We start from the raw sequence: 27915 nt of genomic DNA, 5'->3' as shown, positions 1-27915 counted from the left end.
CCAAGCAACACACACAAAATGCTGGAGGAACTCAGGAGGCCAGGCAGCATCTATGGAAAAAAAGTACAGTCGACGTTTCGAGCCGAAACCCTTCGGTAGGAAAACATTATCCCTGCATTTTCAGTAACAAGAATTTTGCGTGTTTCAATGCGTTCACCCCTCTTTCCTCCAAACACAAAACAAGTTAGACATAATCATCCCTGGTATGGCACACCCATAATTTCAGGGATTTATCTAGCAAACTATTGCTTTACCCTCGCTGTTCGTAATATACCCTTCTCTTAGGAAGGAAGGCCAGACCTACAGACAGCTTTCCTACTGCAGTCTCATTACAAATTTATAACGTTGAAACAAAAACTGTCCTCTAATCCTCCTACATGCAAGGCTTTCGCAACTACTTGCTGAAACCGCACACTAGCTTTCAATTTCTTCCTTCAATCTTGCTCTTTAAAAAAAACGCACTTGACCGTTCGGTTCGGCTTAAACGCTTCAGGAGTTCGCACACTTTCACTTGAGTGTTAAATCAAACCGCCGAGGATTTTTTCGCAGCGTGTGAGCGGATATCCGTTCGAGTGTGAGCGGAAATCGTTTGTGTGTGTGTGTGCGCGGCTGCAGTCGTTCGGAATGGCGAGTCCTTCTCCCAAAGTGAAGCCCGCTAATGCGGCCAACCCGCGGGTCTTTCTGGACGTGAGCATGGCGGGCGAGTTAGGTAGGGAGCTGGGGGCCGGAGGTCGGAGGTGTTTTGGCTGCAGGCCGGCGGGCTCCTTAATCCTCGCCAGCAAGCAGACGCTCCCTGCCCCTTAGTGGCTGGAGATTGCGCCTCGTCCTGCCAACGAAAATAATTGCCCACTGGTTTAGGTTCGGAGAGGAAAGCTTCGTGCGTGAGGGCTCTGGGGCATTCTGAGATGTGGAAGGTTTTTCAAAGGTCGAAAAGGACTGCTTTAGGCTTAAATTTTCAGCAAGTCGGGCAGCACGTGGAGGCTGGGGCTCGGCTAATGTTCCAAATCATCCAAACTAGGAATCATCTGAGGTAAACGGGTCGTAAGGTGGAGGGAAACGGGAACAGAGGGCAAATGCGTGACAAGTTAGAATGCACGAGTCGTTAAATGACTCAAAGTCTCGATAGGCGAAAGCGCAACCGTAACCTGATCAGGTTTGGGGAAAACGTAAAGGAGAACTGTCAGAGCTAGTAGGAAGATTAAACACAGGTGGATGAGCGCATGTTAAATTTAATTGGAACTGTATCAAGTCCAGACAGAATTAGAATGATCAATCGCTTAAAAATATGGGTTCTCACATGTCAATGCAATGAAGAGAAACATTCAGCAATGTGGCCCATTTTGGTTAATTAGAATATCCATTGTTAAGCCTAACCACATTGCCTGCATGTTGGAAAGATGGCTGCAAAGTAAACATTGAGTATGGTATTCTGTTTGAGAGCCTGTATAAATACATTGCAGATTTGCTTAGAGTGTTTATGGCTTGGACTTTGGGAAAAGAGGAAGTATTGCATTATGGCTGGTTTCATGGGAAATCTGTTTAGGAAGAGGGATGGATGCCAGTGGACATGAACAAGTGAATATCAGTATCCAAGGGAGCAAGGCTCTAGGGAGTGTTGATAGACTTTGAGTGTATTCATTTCTCCCGAAAGTGGCATTGAAGCAATAGAAGTGAAGAATAGAATCTTTCTGGATGAGGAAGTATGCTGATTGGGTTTAGAAGAGAAGGGCAAAATCAACTGGATCTGAGAGTGACATCAAAATAAATAGTTTTGGAGTTAAAGTCTGGAAGGGTGCTTGGTTGGCAAGATCTACAACTAAAGGGATACCAGGTTATAGGAAACATTGCAAGTTAGTTGGCAATAACACTGTGCAATTCTCACTTGATAACGTATACAAATTAATCACTCTTTGACTGAAGTGTATTATTGTAGGGAAAAAGGATACATAGACTTCACTGACATTCTGGATTAAATTCCTGGAGCTACATCTGGGGATTGAGCATAAATCTATTGATTTCTGTTTTGAATGAACTGATATCTGAACCTCCACATCATCTGGGGCAAGAATGCCAATGATTTATTACTCTGAGTGAAGGAATTTCTCATCTTAATCTTAACCGGTCTACACTTTATTCTGAGTCTTATTCCTGGCTCTTGACTCCTCAGCTAAGAAAAGTAATCTCCTGTGCATCCATCCGGCATTGTTCCAAAGGTTGCATGGAAAGTACCCTGAGGATAATTTAGAGCTAAAGCTGAAGGGCAAGGCAATGGCCTTAGAGTCATATAGCACCAGAGCAGATTCCTCTGCCCACTACGTCCATGCCAGCCTTCAAATGTCTCTGTATACTTATCCCTTTATCCAGCACTTGGCCTGAAGTCTTGTTGGCCACAATGTTTCAAGTGCTCATCTAATAACAACTTAATTGTTGTGAGAATATTTTTCTCCTCCAACTCCTCGAGTAATGCATTCTACCATTTCAGAAGTATTCTGGGTGAAAATAATCTTCCTCAAATCCTGTTTTAATCCCTTCCTCTTGCTGTATTCCTCTGTCCTCTGGTTATAGAAATCTAAAGTAAAAATGGTTTCTCACTCTTATCTTTGCTACTCGTAACTTTGTATACCTCATTTAGGCATGCCATTTTCACTCTTCCTTCCCCCTCCCCCCCCCCCCATTCACCTCACAAGCCTTCACTGAAGAAAAACAACGTCAGCCTATCTGGTTTGCCAGCTGAAGTACTTCCTCCAAGGGAGTATTCTGGTGAATCTTCTAAATCCCCTGTAGCGCTGTCACATGCTTCCTCTAGTGTGGTGACCAGAGTAGTGTTTTGTACAAGTATAACTCTGTGTACCTATGCTTCAGATATCATTGGACGTTTAACACCAATATTCCAGTGTTTTCTTCCATTTGCTGCCGTTCTAGCTGGATTGATCTTGTACGGAGCCGGCTTGAATTTGACTTGAACAGGAATTCTTGATTTGGTGGGGTTAGGAAACTGGAGATTTTTAAATCATTACATCAAAATAAAATTAATTATTAGCAATTTAAAATGTAATTCTGGTAAAGGTCTTAGTGTAAACTGGTTGATGCTTAACTGCTAGAAAAACCTCGCCACACTTCATGGCTCATTCATATTGTGATGCTGAAGCCAGTTGAACTCATATTTCCCGTAATGAGTTAGTACAGGTGTTGGAGGCAAGACTGGACAATTTACTGAATTTAGTGCACACCATGTGTCAAACTGCTGTGGTGCTTGCACCTTTGTTTTTGGGACTCATTGTTCCCTTATTAAAATTCATAGTATCTATAAATATATACACCATGGAATATATGGAAGGAGTTGATCGTGGATTACAGGAGGAACGGAGACAGACTAGCCCCTTTTGACATCAATGGGACTGTAATTGAGAGGGTGAGTAGTTTAAAGTTCCTCAGTATACACATCACCGAAGATCTCACCTGGACTGTATGTACCGCTGTGTGGTGAAAAAAGCACAACAGTGCCTCTTTCACCTCAGGCAACTGAAGAAGTTTGGCATGAGTCCCCAGATCCTCAGGACTTGCTACAGGGGTACTGTCAAGAGCATCCTGACTGGCTGTGTCACCGCCTGGTACGGCAACTGCAGAGAGTGGTGCGGACAGCCCAGCGCATCTGTGAACATGAACTTTCCTCTATTCAGGACATTTACAGCAGCAGGTGCATAAAAAGTGCCCGAAGGATCATCAGGGACTCCAGTCACCCCAATCACAAACTGTTTCAGCTGCTACCATCTGGCAAACAGTACTGTTGCATTAAGGCCAGGACCAACAGGCCATCGGATTTATCAATACACATTGATCTGACTGTATATACATGTATACAATACAATTATGTACACAATTTTAGTGCTTGGATAATATCCTCCCACATTTTGTGTGTACATTGCGACGGAGATACAACATAAAGATTTTTACTCCTTTGGATGTAAGAAATAAAATAAATACAAATACTTTTTACTGACAAACAGTATTTTTTAGAATAATTTGATTATGTATCTGCCAAGCACATGAGAACAGAACTGAGATGTCTTAACTCAAAAAGGCTTGATATAGTTTATAGCCTAAAATGATGCTATTAGTATTTTCCTTACGAGCTGAAGGAAAATTGATTGCACATGAACTAGATTTCAAATGATGTCTGTACTCCTGTGTTTTGTTGTGTTTTTGATATTATGGCTCTCAATAGTTTCATGGAGCACAAAATCTCTGTGGAAACAGTGGTAAAAGTTCAATAATGTAATGGTTAAAGTCATGTAAGTCATGTAAAGTCATGTTTGTGTAATTTACCAGAATTACATTTGTGATATGCAATTCTGCTTTAAACATAGATAATAGGACAAAAAGGTGGCCATTCAGGCCATTGAGGTTGTGTTCTGGTAAATTGGTGAAAATTCTTCCACGGTCATCAAAAAGAAAAAGTTTTTTTGTCCTATATGCCTTCTCTCAATACAGAATCCTCAAAGCTGATGGCTCAGCTTTATGAGGATAATGTTTACAGAAAGGAAGCTGGACAGGGTTAATGGGTATATGTAGATGAACTGTAGATGAACGTAGACTGCTGAAATGTTAAATTTCCCGTTAAGTTTCATTGTCTAAAATGTTTTAGATTTTTTAAATAATCCATTTATCTGAAATCTCTGGTATCTTTATTCTTGTAGTTGGGCGGATAGTTCTGGAACTTTTTGCCGATGTTTGTCCTAAAACAGCTGAAAATTTCCGAGCATTATGCACTGGAGAGAAGGGAGTTGGGCCGACCACTGGAAAACCTCTGCATTTCAAAGGCTGCCCCTTCCACAGGAGTAAGTCAGTTGCTTAACATGGACGCTATAAACGAATGTAATGAGCTTCAAGTTTAACTTTGAATAGAAGATTATTGTTTAAAAAATAAATGACTATTACAAATAATTACTCAATTGTTTTCAATCTTTTTAGTTATAAAGAAGTTTATGATTCAAGGAGGAGATTTTTCCAATCACAATGGAACTGGAGGAGAAAGTATCTATGGAGAGAAATTTGAAGATGAAAATTTTCATTACAAGGTTAAAAAGCAATTGAGTGTGTTGTGAACATGTGTACTAACTGGACCAGTAACTGTATTGCTGAGTAGGCAATGTAGATTTACCACAGAGTATGTAAAATGTGAGGTTTGTAAGCGTTGGGTAGAGTAAAGGGAACTTTGATACTCAGTTGAGCACAAAGTTCTGCATTTCTCTTAACTAATTCCGATGTCCTCTTAGAACATTTGCTGATTTATATTTCTAATCGTTAGCAAAAGCTGCTGAAAGATATTCAAAAGAACACTGTCAGTAATTGTATGTGACGGGGGATTTCACACATTGATGAATTAACTGCATTAATAAATGTGTCAGCAGACATACTATGAAATAAGTATAACATAAATAACTTTACTTAAAAGGTAGAGCCAAAGTAATGCTATTATGATTTCTGCTGTAGTTTAGTAATGCGCCCTCATTTATAAGTTTATTTATTTATTGAGATACAGCACAGAATAGGCCCTTTGAGCTGTGCTGCCCAGCAATCCCCGATTTAATCCGAGCCTAGTCAGGGGACAATTTACAATGACTATTCAAAATACCAACCTTTGGATTGTAGGAGGAAACCAGAGCACCTGGAGGAAACCCACGCAGTCATGGGGAGAATATACAAACTCCTTACAGACAGTGGCAGGAATTGAATTGGCATTGCCTGTACTGTAAAATGTTGTGCTAACTACTACCGTGCCACTCTTAACATATAAGCACCCTCATGTACAGTTATAAGTAGCATTGCAATTTGTATAGTTTCCTTGGATCTCACTTGTATATATTTTCAATGAAGTTATTTACCTTCCTCCTGCAGCATGACCAAGTAGGACTTCTTAGTATGGCCAATGCAGGACCAAACACCAATGGCTCGCAGTTCTTCATCATAACGGTGCCTACTCCTCATCTAGACAACAAACATGTGGTTTTTGGTCAGACATTGAAAGGATTGGGAGTGGTAAAGATGCTGGAAAATGTTGAAGTAAAAGCTGAGAAGCCTGTAAAGGTGAGAAGAACATCAAAAAAAAAGAACAGGTCCAGATATATCTTTTGGGATTATTGATGACCGATATTTTATGTAAGTTTTAGAATACAATTTTTACTCTTGCTTTTTGACAATTTCACTTTTAACTACCAATTCTGAGCAGATTGCTTTTGAGTTTGTTGCAGAAGCATTATCAATTTTTAGTAATGGAGATGTAACCTAGAAATGTGTTCACCAGTCATGGTTTTCTTGGCCTTCAGTGACAAATGCTAAATAACTTTACAAGTATAACAATATCTGTAGAGACACGACTATTTGACTGAAAATCCAAAGAACCTCAAATACTTAAATCTAAAATATTGACAGAAATTCAGGAAAAAAACTCAGCAGGTCAGACTGCATCTACGAAAGAAGAAATTAATTGATGCTTCAAGTCTGAGACCCTTGGTCAAGCCATTTTAATCTTTGCCTTGTCCCATTTGACATTGGAAGGTTGCTTGTAACTTAAATCTTCTTTTATCATGGAAAGAAAGGCTATGGTGCTCATGTCAAATCCCATTTAGAGCACTTTTTAGTTGCTTTCTTTGCCTTAGTGATTCAGTGTTCTTGATATTTTTTAAATGTTGTGAACGAACCTTCAGTGAGTTCCAGGTTTACATCATCCTTGGGTTAAAAATGCTTTTACTCCAAATCCCCTCTGAACTTCTTAAACCTTTTGCTAAGCCTTCGCCCACTAGTTTAGATACTTCTGCTCTGGGGAAAAGTTTCCCACTGTCTGCTCTAGTTATGCCCCCATTCCTTTGTATTCTCTTTGGCTTCAAGAAAAACATTCCTGGTTTATCCAGTCACTCCTCATAATTGAACCACACTTGCCCAGACAATATCTTCACGAATTTCCTCTGCAGCCTCTCCAGTACAATTATATCCTTCCTATAGTGTGGGGAGCAGAGCTGTATAAAGTGGTCAAACCTGTGTTTTATAAAATTGTACCATATCCTCCTGCCTCTGGTTCTCTGCCTCGGTTAACAAAGGCAACATCCCCATATGTCTTCCATTTTGGGGTTCTTTGGTTTTGTACACTGTGGTCCCAGTTTATCAGTATTCCCTAGGGCTCTCCCATTCATTGTATATGCCATATCTTTAGTAATCCTGACAAAGTGCATCACCTCAGGCCTATCAGGATTAAATTTCATCTGCAATTGTTCTACCCATCTTCTGCCCAATAGTAGCGTATTTTTTTTTTATTTCAAAATATACTTTATTCAAAAATAAATATATACAATAAACCATTCAATAACTTTTCATCCTTTACATACGTTTCCATTATACTCAGTAAAATACCCGTGTTTATAGCCACCCACGTGGCACTCCAGTAGTTCAGCTTAGCATCTCATTGTTGAGGGGTATACTCCTCGCCCACCGACCCCTCCCACTCCCACGGGTGGAGAAACCTATACTGTGGTCCTTCCCCACCGGGCCCTTGCGGTGGCTGCACCAAGTTTCAGTGCGTCCCTCAGCACGTACTCCTGCAGCCGAGAGTGTGCCAGTCGGCAGCATTCTCCCACTGACATCTCCATGTGCTGGTAGATCACCAAGTTTCGGGCTGACCAAAGAGCGTCTTTCACCGAGTTGATGATCTGCCAGCAGCACCGGATGTTGGTCTCCGTGTGCGTCCCCGGGAACAGCCCGTAGATCAGAGAGTCCTCTGTCACGCAGCTGCTGGGGATGAAACGTGACACTAGCCCGTCCATCCTCCTCCACACCCTCTTTGCGAACTGGCAGTGTGCAAAGAGGTGGGTCACAGACTCCTCCTCACTGCAGTCCTCCCGTGGGCAGTGGGGTGCGGAGATGACGTTCCGGGCGTACAGGAGGGCTCTGACTGGGAGGGCCCCTCTCACCGCCAGCCAGGCGAGGTCTTGGTGCCTGTTGGTGAGATCTGGCGATGAGGCATTTTGCCAGATGAACTGGACAGTCTGCTCAGGGAACCACCCCACTGTGTCCATCACGTCCTTCTCCTGCAGTGCCTGCAGGACACTTCGTGCCGACCACTGCCTGATGGCCTTGTGGTCAAAGGCGTTCTCCTGGAAGAACTTTGCTACGTGGGATAGGTATGCCGGCAACGACCAGCTGACTGGGGCGTTGCGCGGGAGTGGGGCCAGACCCATCCTTCGCAGCCAGGGCGACAAGTAGAACCTGGGCACATAGTGGTACTTGGTGCCCACATACCTGGGCTCTACACACAACCTGATGCAGCCACATACGAAGCTGGCCATCAGGGTGAGGGCGACATTGGGGACGTTCTTGCCCCCGTTGTCCAGGGACTTGTGCATGGCGGTCCGTCTCACCCGCTCCATCTTGGATCCCCAGACGAATCTGAAGACAGCCCGGGTGATTTCCGAGCTGTAGGAGCGGGGGACGGGCCAGACCTGCGCCAAGTACAGCAGCCCTGAGAGCACCTCACACTTGATGACCAGGTTCTTGCCCGTTATCGACAGGGAGCGCCCTCCCCACAGTCCCAGTTTCTGTTTCACCTTGGCAGTCCGCTCCTGCCAGTTCTTGTTGCACGCCTCAGCCTCTCCGAACCAGATCCCCAACATCTTCACGTGGTCAGACCTGATGGTGAAGGGGACGCTGGATCGGTCGGGCCAGTTGCCAAAGAGCATGGCTTCGCTCTTCGTGCGGTTGACCCTGGCCCCCGACGCTAGCTCGAACTGTTCGCAGGTGCCAATCAACCTGCGAACTGACCTCGGATCAGAGCAGAAGACGGTGACGTCGTCCATGTACAGGGAGGTTTTCACTTGGGTCCCTCCACTGCCTGGCAGCGTCACCCCTCTTATGCCCTCATCCCTCCTGATGGCTTCCACAAAGGGTTCTATGCAACAGACAAACAAGACAGGGGAGAGGGGGCAGCCCTGCCTGACTCCAGACCTGATGGGGAAGCTGTCTGTTTCCCACCCGTTGACCTGGACTGCACTACGGATGTCTGTGTAGAGCAGTCTGATCCAATTCCGGATTCCCTCCCCAAATCCCATTTTGGAGAGCACGTCCGCCATGTACGTGTGCGATATCCTGTCGAAGGCTTTCTCCTGGTCCAAGCTGACCAGGCAGGCGTCCACCCCCCTGTCCTGCACGTAGGCGATGGTGTCCCTCAGCAGCGCGAGGCTGTCTGAGATCTTCCTGCCCGGTACAGCACAGGTTTGGTCCGGGTGGATCACCTGTCCCAGAGCAGACTTGACCCTGTTGGCGATAGCCTTGGACAGGATCTTGTAGTCCACATTCAGGAGAGAGATGGGTCTCCAATTCCTAATGTCCTCCCTTTCCCCCTTCTGCTTGTAGATGAGGGTGATGATGCCCTTCCTCATGGACTCAGACATACTGCCGGCCAGAAGCATAGCGTTGTACACTTCCAGCAGGTCTGGGCCCATCCAGTTCCACAGAGCCGAGTACAACTCGGCCGGTAAGCCGTCGCTTCCGGGAGTCTTACCCGACCCGAAGGAACGGATGGAGCCTGTCAGCTCGTCCAGGGTCAGTGGCTGATCCAGACTCTCCCGCTTGCCGTCGTCTAAGACCTGCGTGATAGACGACAGGAAGTTGCGGGAGGCTGTGGATTCTGTGGCCTTTTCCTCGTACAGACCGGCATAGAAGGACTTGCAGGTCCTCAGTATGTCGGTCTGCGAGGACGCGACTGAGCCGTCCTCTTCCTTAAGGTTGTGGATCACAGAGCTCCCCCTGTGCACCTTTTGGAAGAAGAAGCGTGAGCACGTCTCGTCCTGCTCCACGGTTTGGACCCTTGATCGGAAGATGATCTTGGAGGATTCAGCGGCGAGGTGCTGGGCTTGCCGGCCCTTCACCTCTCGCAGTTCCTCCCTGACATCCACCCCCTTCGACTGCAGAAGGAGAAGTTGCTGCAACTCTGTCTGGAGTTTACGCAGTTCCCTCTGCTCCTGCCTTACCTTCTGAATACCCTTGCGGATGAAGAACCTCTTAATGTTCTCCTTGGTGGCTTCCCACCAGTGAACCGGGGAATCAAAGAAGGCTTTCAAGGTTCTCCAACCTGTGTACTCCATCTCTAGTTCCTCGATGTTCTCTGGGGTCAGCAGCTTTACGTTCAGCTTCCACGTCCCCCTGCCTGCCTTCTGGTCCTCCCGTAAGTGACAGGTGGCTCTCAGAAGGCAGTGGTCAGAGAAGAACACCGGCGTGACGTCGGTGGACCTGACCATGAGGGACTCAGACAGGAAGAGGAAGTCGATCCGGGAGCGGGCTGAGCCGTCCGATCGTGTCCAGGTGGCTTGCGGCTGTGCTCCACCTGTGGGGGTGCCAAAGGCGTCGCGCAGCTTGGCTGTCTTCACCATTTCCCTCAGGAGTCTAGAGGTACTGTCTAGCCTGCCGTCGGCACTGCCGGGTCCTCCAGCCGCATCAATGGTGCAATTGAAGTCTCCGGCCAGAACGACCGGCTGGGTCGTCACCAGCAGCTGTGGGAGCTGCTCGAAGACGGCCAGCCGCTCGCTCCGCACGGGGGAGGCGTACATGTTGATCAGCCGGAGCGGAGTGCCCCGGTATTTGACGTCTGCTACCAGGAGGCGCCCCGCAACCACCTCTTTAACTTGGGTGATTGAGAAGTTGCCTCCCCGCAGCAGAATCCCCAGGCCGGAAGCGCGACAATCGTTGCCCCCCGACCACACCGACAAACCTTTTTTCCACCACCGTGACCACCTCCGGTAGTTACGGAGATGTGGTAGTCCACACTCCTGGAGGAAGGTCACATCGGCCTTTACAGTGTCTAGGTACTGGAGCGTGCTGACGCATCGCCCAGTACTCTTCAAACTTCGCACATTCAAGCACGCCAATTTAAGGTCTGCCATCGTTAAGTCTTTTATTTTGGCTGCTCTCCGTCCTCACTCTTGCCATCCTGAGCCTTCATCCCCACCGCCTTTGTGAAGTTTTCCACCTCCTGTGGGCTCAGGTACTGCTGGTAGTACTCCTCCGTGTGTGGCCGTTCTGGTTCTGGTTCTGGGTCTGGGCCCGGGGGGTTGCTGACTTCCTGGGCTGCTTCCCCTTCCGGCTGCTGGGTACCAGCCGTGGCTCTGCTCCCGGATTCCCGGAGCTCTGTGCGTCTGCTGCTCTCCGCCTCCTGTACTTGGGGGGTGGCCAGCAGACTTTCTCCCCTCTCTCTCCTCCTCTCCACCTGTTCTGCCAGCCGCTTCTTCCGCCGGGGCTGCTGGCCTCCCCCAACTCCTTCCTCCTCTGAAGAGGACAGGGTACCAGGGGCTGCGTGGTTCCCTGCCCTTTTCTGGCGTTGCTCCGCCTTCTGTCGCTTGGCCGCCGCCTTTTGGGTCTTTTTTCGTTTCACGACCTTCCATTCGGTTTCCGCCTCAGCTCTCCCCTCCTCCATGGACTCCTGCTCGTCGTTTGCCTGGTCCTGGAGGGTCTGCAGTGGGGTGGCAGGTCTTGGGGTGCTTGCACCCTCCTCCCTGGTCTCGTCCTCCGTCCTGTCGGGTGCCTCATCTGCAGCGCTGGCGGGTACGTCCGCATCAGCCTGGGCCCTTTCAGGGCCAGCACCTCCCCTGGTCGCCTGTGCGTAGGTGCCCCCACGCTTCGGGCAGGCTCTGTACAGGTGGCCGGCCTGTCCGCAGAGGTTGCAGGCCTTGGCCTGCGTGCAGTCTTTGGTCAGGTGGCCTTCCATTTTACAGTTCTTGCACATCACCACCCTGCACTGGGCTGCGATGTGCCCTTCCTTGCCGCAGTTTCGGCACACCCTGGGTTGTCCCGCGTACACCATGTACCCTCGGTTCCCTCCGATGGCGAAGACGGAGGGGGGGTGGATGATGCCGCCGTTGGAATCCAACCTCAGCTTCACCTTCACCTGCCGTTTGCTGGTCCAGATTCCCAGCCCGTCCTTCACGTCTGCTGGTGTTCCTACGCTCTCCACATACCGAGCGAGGAACGTAAGGACATCTACCACTGGCACGTGCGGGTTGAACATGTGCACCGTGATTGTCCTTTCCTGTTGCGTAGCCGTTGCAAAGAGGGGCTGTGCTTTCAGCAGCGACAGCGGCGCCTCTGTCCCCTTCAGCTGAAGCTGCTGGTACAGCTTCTGCCACCCTGCAGCCTGCCGGAAAGTGACATCGAAGAAGCCTGCGAAGTCCTGGACGCAGTAGATGTCATCGGGCGTAAATCCGCAGCAATCCAGCAAGACCTTCCGGATGAAGGTCTCTCGGGTGAAGCCGGTGCCCCCGTTCTGGTCTCGCACTGTCAGCCTGACAGTGTTCTTGATACCCTGGCCTCGAGCTGATGTACTGCTCGCTGCTGCCATCTTCTAACTCACTGCTGTCGTCGCTGGTATGGGGTGTTAGATTGGAGGCCAATCAGCATTGACTCGCTGTAAGGCTGCACCAGTTTTCATGTTATCTGCAGTCTTACTTCATATATTCGAGTTGTTACTGGACATCACAAACTTTAAAGTTGTGGCATATGTTTTGAGAACAATTTCTAGAAATATAGTATATAGTATATCCTATAATAAACCTGTCCTACTTTGTAATGAAAGAAACTGAAATATGAGTCTCTGATAAAAGTAAATGTTTTCATTTGCCGAATATTCTTAATACAGTCAACATTTAACCTGTGCTCTGCTGTTTACTAAAGGTGTATTTGCATTTCTGCAGCAATGTATTATAGAAAACTGTGGTGAACTTAAAGAAGGAGATGAGTTATGTCTTGCTCCTTCTGATGGATCAGGGGATGCATACCCAGACTTTCCAGAAGATAATGATGAAGATATAACTAATGTAAGTTTGTAGCTCTTTCGAAATATATTATCCAGGAAACCTGTGTGTACTCCAAAAGCAATTGTTAACAGCTTAAATTCATGCCTAGTCTTGTGCTCTTTCATTGTTGAGTGGGAGGTCACTAGATGAGAATTGTGAATGGTAACCGTATCTCCCAGCTTAACCAAAGGTTAGTAATTAAATGTTCCCATTCATTCCTTGTCTGATGGCTGGTGTTTATGGGGGAAATAAGGAAGGCGCAGGATAGATACATCCCAAAGACGAAGAAATATTCTAAAGGGAGGATGAGGCAACTGTGGCTGACAAGCGAAGTCAAAGACGATCTGAAAGCAAAAGAGGGGGCATGTAATATAACAAAGATTAGTCAGAAGCTAGAGGATTGGGAACCTTTCAAAAACCAACCGAAGGCAACAAGAAAAGCCATAAAGACAGAAGAGATGAAATATGAAGCTAAGCTAGCCAAAAATATGGGATACAAAAATTCTGCAGAACTGACCCTCACCCTCGACAATTTTTCCTTCAGCTGTTCTCACCTTCTCCAGACTCGAGGGGTATCCATTGGGGCCCATTGAGTCTGCCTGCACTCTGAACTCGTGTTCTCTTACCTTTATCTATCCCCTTGGTTCAGTCCCTCCCAACTGCCCCCGCAACACTTCTCATGATCTCCTCATTAACTTTCAATTCCCTGGCCTTGACCACCTCATTTTCACCATGGATGTCCAGTCTCTATACACTTCTATCCCCCATCAATAAGGTCTTAAAGCTCTCTGCTTCTTTCTCCATCACCATCATTCTCCATCTGGTAGAAATGGTCTGCACTGTCAATGACTTTTCCTTTGGCTCCTACTTTCTCCAGACTTTGGGATTCCTTGGGCACCTGCCTGGGTTCCAGCTATGCCTGTCTTTTCATTGATTATGTAGAACAGTCCATGTTCCAAACCTTCCATGGTAATGCTCCCTAAATCTTCCTCTGCTACATTGACAACTACATTGGTGCTGCTTCATGCACCCACACTGAGCTTGTCAAGATCATCAGCTTTATCTCGAAATTCCACCCTGCCCTTAAATTCACTTGGTCCATTTCTGACACCTCTCTCCCCTTTCTCAATCTCTCTGTCTGTGGAGAAAAACTGTTGACTGACATCTTTTATAAGCCTACTGATTCTCACTTGTTATCTTGACTATACCTCTTCCCACTGTCAGCCTATAAAAAGGCTATTCCCTTTTCTCAATGCTGTTGACTCTGCCACATCTGTTCCTTTTCTTTCCAGGACACCAGCAATGTCTTCTTCCTTCAAAGAGTGGAGTTTGCCTTCCTCCACCATTGATGCTGCCCTCACCCACATCTCCTCCATTTCCCAAATGTTTGTGCTCACCCCATCTTCCCGCCGTCTTAACATAAGGACAGTTTCACTTGTCCTTATCTACCACCCCTGAGCCTCCGTATCCAACACATCATTCTCCACAACTTCTGTTATCTTCAACGGGATCCTACTACCAAACACATCTTTATCTCCCCCCCCCACACCCCTCCCTCTGCATTTTGCAGAGATCACTCCCTCTGTGATTCTCTTGTCCATTTGTCCCCCCCCCCCCCCCCCCCCACTTATTAAGGATGAGGTTTCAGGGCACTTGGAGGCAGGTGACAATGGTTAAAGTAATCATAGTTTTTTTTGAAGGGAAAATTGTGCCTGACAAATCTGTTGGAATTCTTTGTAGAAATAACAAGCAGTAGACAATGGAGAATTGGTGGATTTTGTTTATTTGGATTTTCACTTGAGGCTGTTTAACAAGAGTCCATGGTATTACAGGAAAGGTACTAGCATGGATAAAGGATTGGCTGTTTGGTGGGAGGCAGATAGTAAAGTAATAATAAAGGGAGCCTTTTCTGGTTGGCTACCACTGACTAGTGTTGTGCCATAGGGGTTGGTGTTGGGACAGCTTTTTACGTTATATGTCAATGATTTGAACAATGGAATTGATAGTTTTGTGGCCAAATTTGCGAATGATATAATGGTAGACGGGGGAGGTAGTGGTGAAGCAGGGAGTCTACTTCAACAGAAGTGGAAGATGGGGCAGATGGAACATAGTGTAGGGAAGTACGTGGTCATGCACTTGGTAGAATAAAGGTGTGAACTATTTTATAAACAGGGAGAAAATTTAAAAATCAGGTACAAATGGACTTGGGAGTCCACGTGCAGGATTCCCTCAAAGTTAACTTGCAGGTTGAGTAGGTGATAAGGAAGGCAATGGAATGTTAGCATTTATTTCAAGAGGACTAGAATATAAAAGGAGGGATGTAATGCTGAGAGTTTACAAGGCATTGGTCAGACCATACTTTGAGTATTATGAGCAGTTTTGGGCTCCTTGTGTAAGAAAAGATGTGCTGGCATTGGAGTGGGTCCAGAGAAGGTTCACAAGAATGATTCCTGGAATGAATGGTTTAACTAAGTGTAGTATTTGATAGCTCAGGGCCAGTACTCACTGGAGTTTAGAAGAATGGGGGGGAGAGATGGGGAATCCCATTTCAACCTATCAAATATTGAAAGATCTGGATAGAGTGAATATGGAGAAGATGTTTCCGATAGTGGGGGAGTCTAGGACCAGAGGGTAGAGCCTCAGAATTGAGTGATGTCCATTTAGAACAGAGATTATGAAAATATTCTTCAGCCAGTTTGTGGTGAATCTGTGGGACTCATTGCCACAGATGGCTGTGCAGGACAGGTCATTTGGTATATTTAAGGTGGAGGGTGATAGGTTTTTTATTAATCAGGGAGTCAAAGATTACGGGAAGAAGGCAGGTGAATGGGGTGAGAGGGATAATAAACCGGCCATGATGTAATGTTGGAGAAGATTTGATGGGCCGAATGGCCTAATTCTGCTCCTATTAACCAGACTAAGAATTAAATCCACAAAGCTCAGTTGAATCCTATTTGCCAGCTGGGGGATCATGAGAATTCTCGCTATTGTGTCGCTTAAAACCAAACTGGAATTTGTTTCATACGACATTTAGGGGGTTTGATGGTGCACAACTTTGGAAGTTAAGTGCTTTGTCCTCATCAACAAAATGTGTGCCCGTGTTGAATCTGCTGATCCGAAATATGAGGAAAATTATATCGTAGAACTTTTTGCCCTTAAAAGTCCAGGTTCATGGTGAAGAACATGAAGAAAAGCTGCTGATTTTTGCGCTCTGTATGTATTCTTGAGCCCACTATGGCGTGGTGTTGAAGACACCCTCTGGCCTTTGTGGCTTTTCGCTGACACAGCTGTGTGTGTCATACACGATCAGAATCACCACTTGCTCACTGAAACAAGCATGATTAATGTGCTATATTAGTGGTTCAGAATTCCGTGATTCCTGGAACTGCTGACACAAATTGATCATTTTGATCTCTCTACACCACAGTTGGTGTACAGGTTAAATACATCGAAATAGTGGAACCATTTTGACATTGATCAAGCAAAGATATGAAACGAAACATAAAGCAACTATTCGAATTCCAGCAATAGAGTGCTTTTTAAATGCAGCTACAGAATATAGATATTGATTTTATTAGTGGGCAGGATAGAATTGATTTAGATTTTGCTGAATTGAGCAACTTTTGAAAATCTTAGCATTTTTCATGTCTTGTTTTTAAGAAGTGTTACAAGAATCACTGCTACGTTTTTACATCTTATTTCCTTTGAACATGCCAATCCCATTGATCTCAAATTTAGGGCTCGATGCTAAACTAGGTGCATAAGTACACAGTAGAAAGCTGGATGTAACATAAATACTTTGGAGAGTGAGTTCTATAATTCCGTTGATTTCTAAGCTGTTAAATTTTCAGCACTGTAGCAGAACACAAAAAAATTTAAACCCAAGGGAAACTGAGTCAAAAAATTTGGGAGCCATTTAACTATTTTCCTTTGAGGGTGACTTCTAAAAGTCACAGGGCTGCTATGTGCCCTGTTATGGGCAGACTTCACTCTGCTGATGAGACAATTCAGCTATTTAGAAGTGCTGTAAGAGGACAAAAATGAAAAAATAGCTAAAGCAATAATTTGGAAGCGTAACTGGGATAGAGCATGTGAGGTTCTTCTTCTAATCTGTATGTTCATTGTTTCAACATATTTTCATAGAATGACCAAACTTTATTAAAATTATTTAAACAGATTGATACCGTTTTTCGGATTGCAGAAGACTTAAAGAATCTTGGGAATAACTTCTTTAAATCCCAGAACTGGATTATGGCAGACAAGAAATACTCCAAGGCTTTAAGGTAATTATGCGAGGCTGGGATATGCTGATAGACTTAATTGAACTGGAGGTTGTGCTGGCCATTAGATCATAAGACATAGCAGAATTGGGGCATTCAGCCCATCAAGTCTGCTACACTATTTGATCATGGCTGACTTACCCTCTCATTTGCATTCTCCTGCCTTCTCCCCCCCATAACCTTTGACACCCTCACCTATCAACCTTTCCTTTAAATATATCTAGTGACTTGCCCTCTACTGCCATCTATAGCAGTGAGTTTCACAGATTCGCCACCTTCTGGAAATTCCACATCATCTCTGTTCTAAAAGGATGTTTTCTATTCTGGAGCTGTGCCTTCTGGTCCTAAACTTTCCCACTATTGAAAATAACCCTCTCCATATCCACTCTATCCAGGCCTTGCAGTGTATGGCAGGTTTCGGTGAGATCACCCCTCCCCCTCATTCTCCTAAACTCTAGCGATAACAAGTCCAGAGCCATCAAATAATCCTCCTACTCTAACCCTTGATTCCCAGATCAGTCTTGTAAACCTTTTGTGGGCCCTCTCCAATGACTCTACATCCTTGCATATGGGGCCCAAAGTACTGATAATATTCCAAATGTGGTCTGACCAATGTCTTAAAAGGCCTCCGTTCTTTCAGAATGCATGCTAACATTGCATTTGCTTCCTTACTTCCAACTGAACCTGCAGTTAACCTTTAGGGAATCCTGCACTGGGACTCCTTGTCCCTATATACCTTCAATTTCTGAACTTCTTCTCTGTTTAGAAAATGGTCTGCTCTTTTATTTCTTCTACCAAAATGCATGACCATACTTTCTCCTATATTCCATTTGCCACTTCTTTGCCCTTTCTCCTAATCTGTCCAAGTCCTTCTGCTCACTCCCTGCTTCATCAGCTCTACCTGCCTCTTTATCTATCTTTGTATTGTCAGCAAACTTGATCACAAAGCCATTGATTCCCTTATCCTTATCATTGACATATAGCGTCAAAAGAAGCAATGCCAACACCAACCCCTGCTGATCACCAATGGTCACTGACAGCCAATCAGAAAATGCCTCCTTTATTCCCATTCTTTGTCTCCTGCCAGGTAGTTAACCTTCTATCTTTTCTGCAATATCGTGGGCTCCTATCTTGTTCAGCAGCCTCAAGTACGGCACTTTGTCAAAAGCTTTCTAAAAGTGCAAGTAAACAACATCTACTGGCTCTCGTATCTATTCTGCCTGTTAATTCCTCAAAGAATTCTGGGGTGGCAGGGTAGTGTAGTGGTTCGCACAATGCTTTATAGTACAGGTGACCTGGGTTCAGTTCTGGCCATTGCTTGTAAGAAGTTTGTACAATTTTCCCGTGACCAAGTGGGTTTCTTCCAGGTGCTCCGGTTTCCTCCCATAGTCCAGAGATCTACTGGTTGGTAGGTTAATTGGTCTAGCATTAAACTGGGAGGTTGCTGGCCAGCGTGGCTCGAAGGGCCAGAAGGGCCTGTTCTGTGCTGTATCTCAATAAAATAAAATAAAATCCCAACAAATTTGTCAGGCAAGATTTTCCCTTTAAAATACTATGCCAAGGTCAGCCTATTTTTGTCATGTGCCTGCAAGTACCCCAAAACCTCATTCTTAGTAATAGATTCTAATCGTTTAGGCTAATTGGCCTAAAATTTTCTTTGCCTCGCCCCCTTAATTTTCTAGTCCTTTGGAATCATTCCAGAATCTGGATTCTTGACAGACCTTTACTAATGCTCCACAATCTTCAGCTACCTCTTTCAGAATCTGGCATGTAGTCCATTTGGTTCAGGTGACTTCCCAATCTTTAGACCTCTCAGCTTCCCAAGCACCTTCTCCCTAGTAATAATGAGTGCACTCACTTCTGCCCCCTGGCTCTTGTATTTCTGGCATATTGCTAGTGATTTCCACAGTGACGACTGATACAAAATACATATTCAATGTGTCAACATTTCTGTATTCCCCATTGCTCCCACTCTAGCATCATTTTCCAGCGGCCCAATGTCCATTCTTGACTTTTAATATATTTGGAAGAACTTTTGGTATACTCTTTTATATTATTGGCTACCTTTCTTTCATTATTTCAGCTTTTCTTTCTTTATTGCTTTGTTTAGTTGCCTTTTGTTGGTATGTAAAAGCTTCCCACTAATTATTGCTATACTGTATGCCCTTTTTGCTTTTATGCTGTCTTTGATTTCCCTTACCAGCCACGGTTGCCTCATCCTCCCTTTAGAAAGATTCTTTCAGGTGGACTGATCCTGCTTCTTCCAAATTAGTTCCAAAAACTCCAGGCATTGTTGCTGTGCCATCATCCCTGCTCCTGTCCCTTTCCAATTCATCTTTGGGCAGTTCCTCTCTCATGCCTGTGTTTTTACTCAACTGTGATACCAATACATCCAATTTTAGCTTCACCCTCTCACACTGCAAGGTGAAATCTGTCATATTATGATCACTGTCTCCTAAGGGTTCCTTTTATCTTTAGCTCCCTAATCAAATCTGGTTCAGTGAGCAACACCACATCCAGAATTGTCTTTTTCCTAGCGGAAAAACCACAAGTTGCTCAAAAACACAAACAACAGTAATACTGCAGATGCTGGAAATTCAAGCAACACACATCAAAGCAGCAGGCCAGGCAGCATCTCTAGGAAGAGGTACAGTCGACGTTTCAGGCCGTGGATAGACATGTCAGAGTGGGAATGGGAGTGGAATTAAAATGTGTGGCCACTGGGAGATCCTGCTTTCTCTGGCGGACAGAGCGTAGATGTTCAGCAAAGCGGTCTCCCAGTCTGCGTCGGATCTCGCCAATATATAAGAGGCCACATCGGGAGCACCGGACGCAGTATATCACCCCAGTCGACTCACAGGTGAAGTGTTGCCTCACCTGGAAGGACTGTTTGGGGCCCTGAATGGTGGTAAGGGAGGAAGTGTAAGGGCATGTGTAGCACTTGTTCCGCTTACACGGATAAGTGCCAGGAGGGCAGAACTCGTTGACTTTATTAACTTTGCCTCCAACTTTCACCCTGCCCTCAAGTTTACCTGGTCCATTTCCGACACCTCCCTCCCCTTTCTAGATCTTTCTGTCTCTGTCTCTGGAGACAGCTTATCCACTGATGTCTACTATAAGCCTACTGACTCTCACAGCTATCTGGACTATTCCTCTTCTCACCCTGTCTCTTGCAAAAACGCCATCCCCTTCTCGCAATTCCTCCGTCTCCGCCGCATCTGCTCTCAGGATGAGGCTTTTCATTCTAGGACGAGGGAGATGTCTTCCTTTTTTAAAGAAAGGGGCTTCCCTTCCTCCACTATCAACTCTGCTCTTAAACACATCTTCACCTGTGAGTCGGCTGCGGTGATATACTGCGTCCGGTGCTCCCGATGTGGCCTTTTATATATTGGCGAGACCCGACGCAGACTGGGAGACCGCTTTGCTGAACATCTATGCTCTGTCCGCCAGAGAAAGCAGGGTCTCCCAGTGACCACACATTTTACTTCCGCATCCCATTGCCATTCTGACATGTCTATCCACGGCCTCCTCTACTGTAAAAATGAAGCCACACTCAGGTTGGAGGAACAACACCTTATATTCCGTCCGGGTAGCCTCCAACCTGATGGCATGAACATTGACTTCTCTAACTTCCGCTAATGCCCCACCTCCCCCTCGTACCCCATCCGTTATTTATTTTTATACACACATTATTTCTCTCACTCTCCTTTTTCTGCCTCTGTCCCTCTGACTATACCCCTTGCCCATCCTCTGTTCCCCCCCCCCACCGTCTTTCTCCCCAGACCTCCTGTCCCATGATCCTCTCATATCCCCTTTGCCAATCACCTGTCCAGCTCTTGGCTCCATCCCTCCCCCTCCTGTCTTCTCCTATCATTTTGGATCTCCCCCTCCCCCTCCCACTTTCAAATCTCTTACTAACTCTTCCTACAGTTAATCCTGACGAAGGGTCTCGGCCTGAAACGTCGACTGTACCTCTTCCTAGAGATGCTGCCTGGCCTGCTCACCAGCAACTTTGATGTGTGTTAGTTGCTCAAAAAGGCTATTTAGTAGGTATTATATAAATTCCTTCTCTAGGGAGTCAATATCAGGCTGATTTTCTCAATCTACCTGCATATTGAAATCCCTCTGACTATCATTATATTATGATGTTTTGTATTTTATATCGTAATATTGGCCATAAAAATGCCTTTTCTATCACCTGTTGTAATTTGTACTCCCAACAATGGCTACTATTCAGAGGCTTGAACATAATTCCCATCAAGGTCTTGCAATAAATTGAAGAAACGCTATAGAATCATTGAAAGACTGCTCCCAACAGGACGGACAAACAGCCAACATGCTGAGTGCAGCAGGCAAGAGATGCATTGAGCAGAAGTCTCTTATAAATCGGACAAAGTCCAGCACTGTGCTCGGTTCTGATCTTACAAAAACTACTGGAACACAAATACAGCCCTCTACAGTCCAGACAAGTCTTGTCATAAGTGGTCTTCATGGAAGAGTTGCTGCCAAAATGCCATTCCTCTGAAGTGGAGAATCACCTACACACAAAGACACAAGGACTGTGGTGCTGAACAATGGCAGCAAGTGCTCTGCACTGACCAGTCATAGTTTGAAATTTGTGGTTCAAGCAGGAGGCAATTTGTCTGTAGGAGACCTGGAGAGTGCAACATGGATGAGTGCCTACAGCCAACAGTGAAGCACAGTGGAGGTTTGGAGCTGTATTACTGCAAATGGAGTTGGTGATCTGGCCAGAAGTAATGGAATCCTCAATGCTGAGAAGTACAAGTAGATTCTCATCCATCATGTAATACCATCAGGAAGGTGCCTGATCGGTCCCAACTTCAATCTGGAGCAGGACAATGACCCCAAACGAAAGGCCAAGGTCATAAGGACCTGTCTTCAGCAAAAAGAAGAACAAGGAGTTCTGCAACAGATGGTATGGTCTCCACAGAGCCCTGATCTCAAGAATGTCAAGGGGGTCTGGGATTACCTGGAGAGACAGCAGCAAGCGAGACAGTCAAAGTCTGCAGAGTAACTGTGGCACGTTCTCCAAGGTGCTTGGAACAGCCTTCCAGACGATTTTAAAGGCAATAGGTGGTCTCACCGAATATTGATATGATTTAGCTTTTTACTGTTTATTGCTCTTTGTAGTTTTTTTGGTATTTAGAAATTTTTCATTACATTATTTTTGAAAGCATTTTCGCTTTACAGATTGTTTTTACGTGTGACAAAGACTTTTTGCACTGTACTGTAGGTGACTAAGGTCTTACTAATGTGGTTGAATTTTAACTTCCCTCCAATATGGAAGACCATAGTGGACAATGAAGGCCAGTGACACCATATCCCATGATGAAATAAAAATATAAACATCATCTCCAAAGTGCCAAGTATTTTGGAGTAGGTCAGTATATCTTTTCCATTGAATATACCTCAGTTTATCTACCAAGGAGTTATACCAGATCACCTCCTTGTTTGTGCATATTGCACTCCAAGTATTGATCATAAAGGTCTATATTATCTAGTCAACCTGATGGGGGTTTCTGACTTCATTTTGCTGAGTGGAGCCATGCTAGACAACGTACCTTTCTGGTCCAGAAGATAACACTAAAAAATTAAAACACAATATAAAACAAGCAGTGGGACTCCGAGCCCCATGCACAAATGCAAATGTCCTTTCTTTACTCTTGGGCTCTAAACCAGATGATCCACAATGATGAATTCTGAAAGTGAAAGGAAGCCACATGCTCTGATAATTTATATTTTGAGGATCCCAGCAGCAGATTCCTGGAAGAGATCAAGTTGCTGAACCAGATCTATGGTGAATGACGTAGTGGATAAGCTGCTGGAAACTTGGTTGCAGTCTTGCTGTGCTAGGTCGCAGCATCAAATAAACCCCTCCCCCACCTGGAAATGTAATTATAGAAACATAGGTTGAGCTGAACGGGTTCATATCTTTGTTGACATTACAAATTGTTGTTGTTGAGTCGTTAAGTCAAGTCTGACTCTGATAGAATACATCCTGCAGTTTGAGAGCAAGAAGCTAAAGTCAGATGTATCAGTATTACTGTAGAATAAAGGAAATTACAGAGGCATGAGAGAGAATCTGGCTAAAGTTGATTGGAAGGGAACACTAGCAGGGATAATGACAGAACAGCAATGGCTGGAATTTCTGGACGCAAGTTGGAAGGTGCAGGATAATAAATCAACTATAATGGAATGGTGGAGCAGACTCGATGAACTGAATGGTCTAATTCTCCTCATTAGTCTTATGGCTGAGTTTACACGTGTATGTTATAGGGAAATGACAGTGAACATCATACAGATTTTTCTCTCCGTCCTCCTGAAACAGTTGCTTGAAAATTGCATATATGAATGTGGGTGAGTATTGGATCAGGCTGGGCCATGATATTCTTTTGGAATAGTTTCTTGATAGCAGATTGAAGGTCACAGTTTTATTTTGGTAAGGCTTTCACTTAAACTTGTCCCAATTGAAGGGGGAAAAGGGCATGTTTTCAGGTGTGGTAGATAGAAAGGACATAGCAGTAAATGGATTAGGCAGAAAGTGAAGTGGACAAATGGAGAAAATTGCAAGCAAGTGTTTTAAAAGATGTCATTTACCTGGGGAATGATGGGAATGGCTATGTAAGTGGTTCTGAAAGTACTCCTGTTTTAAATTTGTTCGAATTTTCCAAAGTGACTGATTTTAATCTTCATATGTTTCTCTTTAAGATATATAGACGCATTAAGAGATGAAATTAATCAAAAATCAGCAGAGATTACAAAACTGGATTCTGTTGCACTAAGTTGTCATCTGAACATAGCTGCCTGCAAGCTGAAAATTTCTGACTGGGATGGTGCCATTGAAAGTTGTGATGAGGTTTGTGTTTACCTGAAGCTTCTATCTTTGTTGCAAAAGAGTTTTTTAAAATTTAAATTATAATATGATTTTGCCATGATGTTAATCATTGGTTTACAGGGGAAACTTTTTCCCATGGATGGAAGTTTCTTTTATTTGAACAACTTTAGAATAAAGTAAACAAAAAAAATTCTGATGGGAAAAGTTGAAGAGGATCGATCAAGAAACCTCAATGATTAATGGTTTTGTATGCAAATTTTCAAAAGATAAAATAAATGACATCTAATTAGGAGCTGAAAAGATGCTTTAAGCAGGAACTGATAGTTCAGTACCTCATACTTAATCTGCATTCAGCTAAATGATGGTGAATAAGTTAATAGCACAATTTTCTTACATTCTGTTTGTTTTTCAAATATACAAATAATTTTAAAATGTCTTCTGTTATTAATGTACCACAGAGATCTTGGATAGAGAATTCTGACAATTCATTACCTTCTGGGTGAAGTAGTTTTTCCTTGGCTTGGTCTTCAGCACCTTGTTGTGATTCTTTTTACTAGAAATGCAAAGCAGCATACCTGCATCTATCCTCTCAATCTTAAAAAAGTTCTGTATGTTTCAACGACATCACCTCACATCCTCCAAAGTTAGGAGTATAGGCCCAGCCAAACCACCCCCCCATCCCAGAAATCAATCCAGTGAACCTTCGCTGCTCTCTATTCTTTGGGTAGGGAGACAAGGTTATCAAGCAATATTCCAGGCCTGGTTGTATTACTGCTCCGTATAATCCGTATAATTAGAACATTTATGTTCTTATGCTCATCTATCCATAAAATCTTGCAACAATAGCCAAAATACAGCTTAGATTTCTAATTGCTTGATGTATCTGAATGTTAGCTTCCACTGATTTATGTACAAAGGCACTTGGGTCCCACTGAATACCAATATCTTTTGATCTCCCACTACCTAAAAATACTCTGTTTCTGAAAACGTATATCAGTAGGATGATCTGTTGTTCTTCAGTTGCACTTTGGGCACGAAAGCAGATTTTGTATCTGAAAGAATATTATGTTTTGGAAAGAAACAGGTGTCAGGGATGATAAGTAAGTTGCCTTTCTAATCGCTGCTGTCCTTTTAGTGAAGGTGGTCCCATTGGCTGTATCTAAAGGAGGTCATCCTTACTTCCGTGTTCATCACCATGTGCCCCCACTCAGCGATTTGGGAAGTTTCTTCCCCTTTGCCATTCCATTTCTGAATGGACATTGAACCCATGAATGTGCATTCAACACTAGCACACTTATTTATTATTTCTCTTTGCACTATTTTTATTTAACTATTTAATATGCATATATATTTACTGTAATTTATTTATTTTCTACATTTATTATGTATTGCATTGTACTGCTGCTGGTAAGTTAACAAATTTCGTGATACATGCTGGTGATATTAAACCTGATTCTGATTCTCCCCCTTTACGACACATCAGCCTGAGTTCTGAACCTTTCCCCACCCACTTAGCCCAAAGTTTTCAGCTCTTTGCTTCGAGGGACTGCTAAGTAGGACTCCAATTATGTTGTCTCCATGTCCTAGTTAAAAATACCATCTTAGAAATTCCCAAGTCAGGAAAAATGCTTTTGAAAAATGGGAATTTGCAGCATACATTCCACCCAGTCTGTATTCTGGTGCTAGAAATTATATTCTTTTAATGTACGTGAACCTAGGTATTGGAGACCTCTGCGCTCAAGAGATGACTTTATTAGGCATATAGAGCTTTGGCCACTCAGTGGCCATGTGATTGTGGAAAAGTCCTGGGAACTCTTTGCCTAGAATTTAGATCAAGTTACATATTGTACTGATGCCACAGTAGTGTGGCAGATAACACTACACTAATAGAGCTCGGGGCATCAGAGTCCAATTCCGATGTCATCTGTAGTAGTGGTTAGCAGAACACTTTACAGTAACAGCAACCCAGGTTCATTTACCGCCATTGTTTGTACTGAGTTTGTAAGTTCTCCCCGTGACCACGTGTGGGTTTCCTCTGGGTGCTCTGGTTTCCTCCTACAATCTAAAGACGTAGCAGTTGGTAGGTTAATTGATCATTGTAAATTGTCCCATATTAAGCTAGTGTTGAATCCGGGTTTGCTGAGCTGTGTGGCTCGTTGGGCTGGAAGGGCCTGTTCTGTGCTGCATCTTGAAATAAAATAAAAGTCTAAAAATTGCTATAGCTTGGAGAAATTTCTGTAATCATCTCTGGTTAAAACCGTGCCTGTCTTCAGCGATGCACTTTTCTGTCAATATCAACACTATATTTTCTGATGTTTGCGCAGTGTTAAGCTTATAATGATGATCTTAGTTGTCATGCGATGCACATTAATAGTGTTATGGATGTAAATGTAAGCTCCCAGGGCCAGAAAAGAGATGTTACTTGGCAATTCCATATTAATACCATTGAAAGGACCATCCGGCTCTGAATTGGAAACTTCAGAAGGCAGATTCCGTGCGCGCACACACCTCCCACAATGCTTAGCCTGACGCCAATTTGGCGAAGAATACTTTTTACAGAATTTAAATCTGGAGATACATATGCAATGGACGCTGCAGAGGTTCTCTGCCCATGAGGTGCATCCTTAGGAGCCATATTACTCATAGAGGCACCCTCCTGCACTTCCCCACGTCTTCCATCCTGGTTCACATAGCCCCCTTCCTAATCCTAGCAGTGTTTTGTCCCAGTGGAGGACGTGAAGCAAATACTTACCTTTATACTCAGCGTTTATAAGCCTCATCCATGTTTTAGTGTTTCAGACAGCACAATAGACTACCATGGGATGTGGTTCAGGCGAGAATGTGTGGGAGAGTATATGTGTTCATGTGGTTAAATGTCGGCATTAAAGAGCAGTTTTTCTTGGTATCATTTCAGTTTTTTGTAGGATTGGATTATTTTTCTCTTTAGTGTATATTTTATTCAATAATCTTCCCAATGGCCGCCATAATGTATATCGTTACTGTGGCTTCTGTGGTGAGAGTGCTTTTGAGAGTTTGTCTCCACCATCTCTCTGCTGCACAGCCAAGTGGTATAAGCTATGGTGCATTTATAGAGTGAAAAGATAACTCCTGTAAAATTGTTCATTCACTCCATTTCAAAGTTCAAAGTAAATTTACCCTGCTTTGCTTTGACACTGCAAAGCTGAAGTTTAATAAATCACAGGAAACTGATCTCTTATCTAATTCTTTTCTTTTTAAAAGGCTTTGACGATTAATCAATCAAACACGAAGGCACTTTATAGAAGGGCACAGGCTTGGCAAGCAAAGAAGGATTATGACCAGGCACTGGTACAGTAGCACATTACCTTGTTATGATTGGCGTATTTTTCTTTATCTCTTAATCACAATTGTTTACAGAAGACATTGCCAATTTGGAATAAATTGAGAAGAGATTTAAGCACTTAAAAGGTACTAGTATAACATAGGAGTAACTTATTTTTTTCCCCCTCTGTAGGGTGATCTTAAGAAAGCTCAGGAAATAACACCTGAAGACAAAGGCAAGTTGTAAAAATCATTCAGAAATTTGTTTCTGATGCTGGCAAGAGTAGCAGAGAAAATAAATTAGAATTTTCCTTGGCTCACAAATATTAAATGCTTTTCTTTTTGTTAAATTCTTGCAGCTATAAACAACGTAATACTCCGGGTGAAACAAAAGAAGAAGGAAGAGAAAGAGAAGGAAAAGGCAGCTTATGCAAAAATGTTTGCTTGAGAATTTGTTTTTTTTTTAAACAGTTCAAAATAGCCTAGTTTTTTTTTGGTCTCCATTTTCTTGGGCACTTCTGTTTGTTGGGTCTGTTGTCTGTCAGATAATGTGTTTTGTCTATAGAAAACAAGAGACTAGATGGTGAATAAACATTGAAATTTAATTATGCCATGTGTAATAAAATTGTTAAAATATTAAAATAAA

The 27915-nt window shown here is 44.1% G+C and overlaps 1 protein-coding gene across 2 annotated transcripts; it reads left to right on the top strand.

Annotated features, from left to right (window-relative positions):
- On the top strand, positions 1 to 27915 carry ppid (peptidylprolyl isomerase D). Of its 2 annotated transcripts, none has more exons than XM_072255997.1 (10): positions 1 to 95; positions 4698 to 4838; positions 4972 to 5078; positions 5899 to 6087; positions 12732 to 12854; positions 17010 to 17116; positions 23843 to 23990; positions 27210 to 27296; positions 27463 to 27505; positions 27629 to 27915. In XM_072255997.1, the coding sequence occupies exons 1-10, from the start codon at positions 53 to 55 to the stop codon at positions 27715 to 27717; spliced, it is 1077 nt and encodes a 358-aa protein (XP_072112098.1). In that variant the 5' UTR covers positions 1 to 52; the 3' UTR covers positions 27718 to 27915. The 2 variants fall into 2 exon arrangements, with proteins under 2 accessions (XP_072112098.1, XP_072112099.1); XM_072255998.1 differs by lacking the exon at positions 1 to 95 and adding an exon at positions 579 to 709.

Source organism: Mobula birostris, chromosome 4 (assembly GCF_030028105.1).
Source record: "Mobula birostris isolate sMobBir1 chromosome 4, sMobBir1.hap1, whole genome shotgun sequence".
Taxonomy (NCBI): Eukaryota; Metazoa; Chordata; class Chondrichthyes; order Myliobatiformes; family Myliobatidae; genus Mobula; species Mobula birostris.
The sequence above is the reverse complement of the archived record's forward strand: the minus strand, read 5'-3'. Positions and strand labels throughout refer to the sequence as shown.

Coding starts and splice junctions, on each gene's coding strand:
- ppid (XM_072255998.1), top strand. CDS start 625: ATGGCGAGTCCTTCTCCCAAAGTGAAGCCCGCTAATGCGGCCAACCCG. Junction 5,079..5,898: donor ATGAAAATTTTCATTACAAG/GTTAAAAAGCAA, acceptor TTCCTCCTGCAG/CATGACCAAGTAGGACTTCT. Junction 27,506..27,628: donor AATAACACCTGAAGACAAAG/GCAAGTTGTAAA, acceptor AAATTCTTGCAG/CTATAAACAACGTAATACTC.